This window comes from Plasmodium inui, assembly GCF_000524495.1.
Source record: "Plasmodium inui San Antonio 1 unplaced genomic scaffold supercont1.78, whole genome shotgun sequence".
Taxonomy (NCBI): domain Eukaryota; phylum Apicomplexa; class Aconoidasida; order Haemosporida; family Plasmodiidae; genus Plasmodium; species Plasmodium inui.
In genome coordinates this window covers 29,609-36,792 of record NW_008481912.1, presented here as the reverse complement: position 1 = coordinate 36,792, position 7,184 = coordinate 29,609, and the positions used below count along the sequence as shown (strand labels likewise).

At 42.8% G+C, this 7,184-nt stretch overlaps 3 protein-coding genes across 3 annotated transcripts in view; all 3 read right to left on the bottom strand.

The window, feature by feature from the left end:
* Window positions 1–1,200: 1,200 nt before the first annotated feature.
* Window positions 1,201–2,688, bottom strand: C922_05478 (hypothetical protein; the record flags this gene model as incomplete). The annotated part of the gene is made up of 1 exon (XM_008821049.1): window positions 1,201–2,688. The coding sequence occupies one exon, from the start codon at window positions 2,686–2,688 to the stop codon at window positions 1,201–1,203; it is 1,488 nt and encodes a 495-aa protein (XP_008819271.1).
* Window positions 2,689–4,690: 2,002 nt separating this feature from the next.
* Window positions 4,691–6,154, bottom strand: C922_05477 (hypothetical protein; the record flags this gene model as incomplete). Its single annotated transcript, XM_008821048.1, has 1 exon — window positions 4,691–6,154. One exon carries the CDS (start codon window positions 6,152–6,154, stop codon window positions 4,691–4,693), a length of 1,464 nt encoding a protein of 487 aa, XP_008819270.1.
* A 421-nt stretch (window positions 6,155–6,575) lies between these two features.
* The window catches only part of C922_05476 (hypothetical protein), a gene marked incomplete at both ends in the record, with an annotated part of 897 nt that continues 288 nt past the window's right edge, over window positions 6,576–7,184 (bottom strand). Inside the window, 2 exons of the mRNA XM_008821047.1 lie at window positions 6,576–6,788; window positions 6,903–7,024. Of these exons, the coding sequence (XP_008819269.1) occupies window positions 6,576–6,788; window positions 6,903–7,024 (335 nt within the window). The remainder of the gene's footprint in view (window positions 6,789–6,902; window positions 7,025–7,184) is intronic.

The following is a 7,184-nucleotide window of genomic DNA, read 5'->3' as shown; positions in this document are numbered from 1 at the left end:
GCAATTCCGTTTGACCATGCACGGGAAGGCAACAAAGAAAATAAAGACATCTCCCCTGAAGGTATTTTCATACCAGTTCGATAGAACAAAGAGGAAAAAAAAAAAAAAAGGAAACGGCACTGGACTCTAAACGAGAGCATTTCATAGGACAAAAAAAAAGAAAAAGTGCCGTGTTAAACATGCGCACATTGAATTATCCCACAGCGTTTTCTATTTCCGTTCCCTTTTGAGCAATCCGTCATCTCGCTTCAGGTTCGTGCACTACCAGGCGTGTCCCAGTTGGTGCCGCCTTGACAAAACAGATTTGTGTGAATTCCTCCCCAGCTCATGGGAACAGCGCGAAATGATTATTTTTTTCATACACAAGGTGTCATGGCTCGATTTCCTTGTCTTGGTGGGGCCCAGGCGTTGGTGGACGCACTACTGTTAAAGCGGCTGCCTTTTGTTCTAATCTTGAAAGGACGGGGCTTTCTCTTTCGCCTCCGAAGAGTAACAACCAGTAAAATGAGGGTCCTGGATGGAATTTTCCTTTTCATTTATTTGGCAAAAAGGAGAAGTGAATGGGCCTCTATTAGCCACTTTATTTCGATGTGCTAAAATGTTATGAACCCTTCATACGTTTTTAATTCTTTAATCTTTTCTTTTTTTTAATTTTTTAATTTTTTAACTTCTTAATTTTTTAATTTTTTAATTTTTTAATTCTTTAATTCTTTAATTACTTAATTTTTTTTTAATCAAGGCTCCCCTCCCCCTAGCAGCCAAGATGTGGCGGAATAAATCTAGCGAACTTGCTTCATTAAGGGGGGGCTCTTAATACGGCGACATACACACTTGTGCTTCTTTTTCCTTTGCACAGCCCTCAGAGTTGCATCGTAATTATTCAAAGGGAAAACGGGGTGGTCATCAAAAAAGGGTGTGCACGTGAGCAAGTGCGGAAGGGGCACAAAGGGGGACCATTAATATTTTCACAGAAGGTGCTGCTTAAAATGTTCAAATGGGTACACCTCAAAATGATCAGGGACGGTGAACCTCAGGCGCCTCGCAGGACTGCTACGACATCCAGCCCCACTTTTCGCCTTTAGGGGGGGGAGAAGCAGGCACTTCCGATTCATGGCCACGAGTGAAAAATATGCAAGCGTGTGTGGATGTAGTGCATGGGTGATCCCTCACCCTCCCCACTGCTCGTGCTGTACCTTCGCGTCAAACTTCATCAATTAAAGCCACGAAGGCCTGCTCACCCAGCTCGCAAGTCTTCATCAATCCGTACTCATCCGTCTGAATCTTCATATATCCTTTTTCTCCCCATTTCTCTCCCCAAGAATTCTTCATCAAAAAGTAGTAGCGCTTTTCATTCTTTCGGGTCATGGCATCATACATCTCTTCCATGCCGTAGCCGACAAGGATGACGGCATGGTTGGAAGAGAACCCACAGGAGCCATCAAAGAGGCCTCCCTCGTAGTAGACAAAATCGTCATTTGCAGAAATGCTCACACTGATGGGTCCTAAAAATCTTATTGCTTCCTTAAATCGAAGTTGAGGAATCTCTACGTAGGTTGTAATCTTATACTTATTCTTGCATCTGTCAGTGTCGCAAAGTTCTGGAGTTACATCCACATATGGGTAATCCTTTTCTTTGCAGATGCCTCCTAAATCAAGTAGATCCTCAAAGGCTATTGGGATGTTGCCTCCATCACACCCATAATTTTTGAAGGAGCAATCCACCATTTCTTGTTCACTTAGAGAGACTAACTCGTTTTTTCGAATTGCATACTGCGACTCTACAACTCCTACTGAGCTAAACGCCCAACAGGCACCACAATTCTGTTGGTTCTTCACAGGAGTTACCGCGTTTAACTCTCTCCAGTCATGTTTTACGTAATCGAAAGTTCCATCTTTCGGTTTGTACTTATGAATTATGTCATCGTAATTTCTAAATCGTGGTGATTTAGTACCATGTGAATTAAAGTCGAAGCTCTTCAGGGTCAAGAATTTCTTCTTAATTTCTTCAAAGGAGAGATCTCCAAACTGATTCATTCCTTTTCTGTAGAGCACATTCTCCCTACTGTTGTGTGACTTTATCTTTGCCATGTTATCCGCGAAGGATAGGTACCTCTGTTGCATTTCATCTACCGTCTTGTATTTCTTCCCGTGCTCCTTCACAAAGAGGTAGAACGAATTCACAGTCTCCAAGTTGGCCATCAAAGATGTGGTGTCAATGAGAGTGTTGACTAGGTTGGCCTCGCCTGACATGTCCACCTCAGCTGCATTCTTCCTATACGGACTAACAGTGCATCTATTTCCTGTGCATCTGTCTCTCTTTGCAAAGCGTTTATATGTGCCTCCATGCAGAGGGGGAAGATTATCCTCCTTCTTGTCATAGGTCGATATTAACTCCTGCACTTTGGATGCGATAAATTTTCTTCCATTTTGGCTCTTTAGCAGAAAATTCATTATGTAATCATCGTCTACTTTGTCCGCAATTTCGTACGTAAACCCTCCATCCCTTTTTGCGGGTTTCGTGAAGTAAAATGCGGAGTACACGAATATGCAAATGGCGGAGACGGACAGGAGGATGAGACAGTTTTTCTTTTTCTTCAAAATGGCCCTGTCAATATAGCCCTGCCCCACAAACGTCTGCTTTTCCCCGTTTATAGGATCCTGGGGGGTGTACTCGATGTGGTATTCCATTTTGGTGAAAGGACGAGATGGGAGAGAGGAGATGTTGTAAAAGCGGAAAGCACCGGGGGGTAACCCAAAGCGCAGCAGCTGTACTGTAAAAATATCCACAATACTGTCGCGTGCTTCTAAACAAGTAGAGCCCGATTTAGGCTCAGAACGAAGCGATAGTCACAACGGGAACAGAAAAAAAAGAAAAAAACAAGAGAAGCGAACGGAGTCAAAAAAGGGAAAACCATAAGGTATATACAATATAAGGTAAATCGCAACACCAGAAAAAAAGAAAAAAGAGGAAAAGGAAAAAGAAAAAAGAGCAAAGGAAAAAAAAGGCCCTCCTTAAACTGTTACAGGGAAGAAGTGCAACTTTGTTCTTTTTTTCTTTCTCAATACATTTATCTTGAATCAAAGAGGTGGAGGTTTTAAAATTTCTTTCATAAGAGAGGGGGAAACAAAAGAGGAGCGCAAGAAAAAGAAAAAAAGAAAAAGAAAATAAAATAAAAAATAAACAAACCTAGAGCGCTTCCTTTTCACACTGCATGCGATATATTTTCAAATGATTTTGTATATTCAGAGAACCTTGCGACGGGTTGGAGGGTGAAGGAATTTTCTCTCATTGATTTTTCTATCCCTACCTCTACAGGGAGGAAAGGGGTCCGGCCTTACGCGATTGTTGCTCTATCCTATGTTGACAATTTAAAAGGCACAACTAAGGGAACTATTTTTTTTATGCTAAAAATGAGAAAGAGGGGACATTTTAAGAATTCGATCACACAAAAATTCATTTGGCTGTGGAAAGGGGACAAAATCGTCGCTTGGATGGTTTGATTCCAACAGTTCTTCGCGGCAGGAGGACGAAGGTTAAAAAAAAGGAAGGCCTATGCATAGCACAGCACATAGTATCAATGCGTATATGTTTCTCCCTGCACCGCTTTGTGAAGCGCCAAAACTGTGCTCCCCCACGCAAGAACTTCACACAGTCCTATGTTGCGTGAATCCGAGGGTTAACCTTTCTTTCTTTTACGACGGCACCTTCATTTCCTCATTTTGCAGTGCATAGAAATTTCAAGTGCGAAAAAGAAAAAAGAAAACGAACAGTTAGAGTAATAAACCAACAACACTTCATAATACAATCCCACGATTACGCTGTATCCGTTATAGGATCATATCCCTTTCCTTTATGCGACGTGAAAAGAAAAAAAAAAAACGAAACATAATCTCTTGCACTGCCTCTCAAAATGGCATACGGGAAGAAGCGAGAGGGTCATAATTCACCACACAAGAATTTGGGACAATTGTCTTCTTTTCTTTTCCATCCTTGTTAATTCTAATTAAAGGACCTTGCAGAGTGGGGAACGTTTAAGCAACATTCTGCCGCCCCAGTGAGGAAATTCTCTCGGATTGACATTCTCATAATTGTACAGTTAGGGTGTCCTTCTTTTTACGGAAGAATGAAAAGAAAAAAAAAAAAAGAAAAGACTGACAAGCATATAATGCTTTTGCACTATGGGGTGTAGAATAATGTTACATATAAATTACACATGCCATCTTAAGGAGGACCTACTGATTAGTTGGCCTCTTTGTAAATGGAATATGACGCGGTGAGCGGAGAAAAAAAAAAAAATAATAAGGAGAGTAAAAGAGAAAGAGGAAGAAACACTAAAGGATGGAATAAGGCTGCGGAGAAGGCACAAAAACTCGGAGAGTGTTCAAAACGTGGGGACAGATCGCGGAAACGCGCTGGGGTTCCGCGCGCGCCGAAAAGGGCGCTCACGCAAGGGGTGACACCTCAGGAGGGGAGAATCTGTCTCACGAAAGTTCTATCAGCTGCGACGTGCTGCAAAGGAACTCCAATTCACGCAAGCCGTGCTGCGCGCACTTTTGTTTAAGAAGGTTTCCTGGGAGCGCCTATGAGCCACTGCGGCTACCATCCATCAAATGGGCATCGCAATCGCGAACAACGGCCAACCCGCGCAGTAGCAATCCTCCCCCACTGCTCTCCTTCCCGCTTTAGCCTCTAATCTATGAGCGCAACTAGGGCCTCCGTGCCGAGGGAACAGGGCTTTCTGTACCCATTCATATCCGTCTCCAAGCGAATGAATCCCTTCTCTCCCCACGAGTTTCCCCAGGAGTTTTTAATGATGTAGTAGTAGCGCTTCTTGGTCGTCTTCGTATCAAAGTCGTAAACATCTTCAGCTCCATAACCGACAAGGATGACAGCATGGTTGGGAGAATCACCACATTCTCCATCATATATACCTCCCCGGTAAAAGGCAAAGTCATCACTTATAGCTATGCTCACACTTAAAGGTCCAAGAAACCTAACGGCCTCTTTAAATTTGTCTTCAGGAATCTCCAAATAACTATTAATTTTGTATTTCTGCTCGCAAATATAAAATTTGCACATTTCTGGAATATCCGCCACGTATGGATAATCTTCACTTGAGCACATTCCTCCCATTTTGATCATGTCCTCAAAGGCAAGGGGGATGAAACCTCCATAGCACCCTGTGTTACGAGCGGAACAATCCACCATCTGTTGCTCGCTTATCGACACCAATTCATTCTTTCTAATTGCATACTGCGATTCGACCACTCCTACTGTGCTGAATGCCCAGCAGGATCCACAATTCCCTTGGTCCTTAACAGGGGTTACTCCTTTGTGTAGTCTCCAGTCATAGTTCGTACGGTCGAACGTAGCATCCTTCGGCTTGTATTTGTCAATCACGTCTGCGTAGTTGGTAATACCCTTCAGTTTGTCTCCATAAGTCTTGAAGTCAAAGCTTTTGAAGGTCAAAAATTTCCTCTTAAACTCTTCAAAGGAGAGATCTCCAAACTGATTCATTCCTTTTCTATAGAGCACATTCTCCCTACTGTTGTGTCTGTTTATCTTTGCCAAATTTTCTACAAAAGCGACGTATCTCTCCTGCATCTCCTCTGCCGTCTTGTACTTCTTCCCGTGATCCTTCACAAAGAGGTAGAACGCATTGACGTTCTCCAAGTTCGCCATCAAAAATCTGGAGTCAGCAAAGTTGATGTCGCTCCTCTTGGCAACTTTCAAATTTCCAGAGCGTTTCCTGTAGTGCTCTTCACCCTTTTCCGTTCTGTCTTGAGCGGTGGTCAACTGGTTGGATTGCTTCTCTTCCTGGAAGTCGCCTTCCTTGTCGTAGGACGCAATCAATTCGGCCAGCTTCGACACAATGAATTTCTTTCCACGTGGGCTTTTCAACAAAGTGGTGATAATGAAATCATCACTGCTGTTCTCGTCAAGTGCGTTCCCGTACAGGGGACCATCATTCCCCCTCCCCGTGGGGGTAAAGTAAAATGCAGATCCAGCTAGAAGGCATATTGCCGACACGGACAGAACCATCAGGAGTCTCTTCCTCCCCTTGTCATTTTTCCCGCCGAAAGACTTCTCTACAAAAAGTTCCTTCTCCGGTTTATGCGACTTGTCGTTCGAGTACTCCATGTGATATTCCATTTTATTTTCAGGAAGGGGATATGTGGGGCCCTGAAGTCGCAAATAAATGAAAGTTTAAGTGGAATGTAAATATATAGGTTTTTTATATGTACTCACATTATGTATATACATTAAGGCGATCCCAGGGAGCTCTCCACCTTACCCCCCTATGAGTTTAGAATTTTCCCCTTTTTTTCAGTGTTTAAAGCGAAGGACGCGCTTTCTCCAGCTTTTTTCTTTTTTTCTTTTTCATAAAAAATTTCTGAACAGCTAGCTATCTGAAGACTCATGGACACTTAGAAAATACAAAAGAAAAAAAGATCTTCCTCAAACAAGTTATTTAATTTGAGCTTAAAGTTGTAACTTGAACAACTTTCACCAAAAAAATAAAAAAAACAAAAAAAAAACAAGCTTGTTAAAAATTGTACTACTGTTTTAAATGTTATGACAATTTTTGGCTAACTTTCAAGCATATGTTCTGGGAAATAAAGAAGGGGGCGAAGGCCAGGGTAAGGATTTCCGTGCCCACCCTGGGAGTTGGCAAATGGGTGAGGAACGATATAAGAAGGTCGAGTGTACCGTTTGTGCTTTGGTGCAATTTCGCATCCGTACTTTGTAATTTGTTCTGTTGCGCGTTTCTGCGTGGTGTCGCCCGCTGGACACATGCGAGGAAAAAAAGAGGCCTGTGTTTTTTTACCAAAAAAATGCCTACTGGAAAAAAAAAAAAAAAGGGAGTTGCTGCAAAAATGATGCCTGTAACACAAGCTACTTGGGAGGCTGAGGCAAGAGAATCGCTTGAACCCGGGAGGTGGAGGTTGCAGTGAGCCGAGGTCACACCACTGCACTCCAGCCTGGTCGACAGAGTAAGATTCCGTTTAAAAAGAAGGTATACTGGAAAGGGGCAGCATGAGGGAGGCTGTGGTGGGAGATGGTTCTGTATTTCGACTGTGGTGTTACACATAATAAAGTGACAAGGAACTACATGCACACACTCACCAATGCCAGTCTCCTGGTTTTCATCCCGTGCTATAATCCTGTAAGATATCACCAT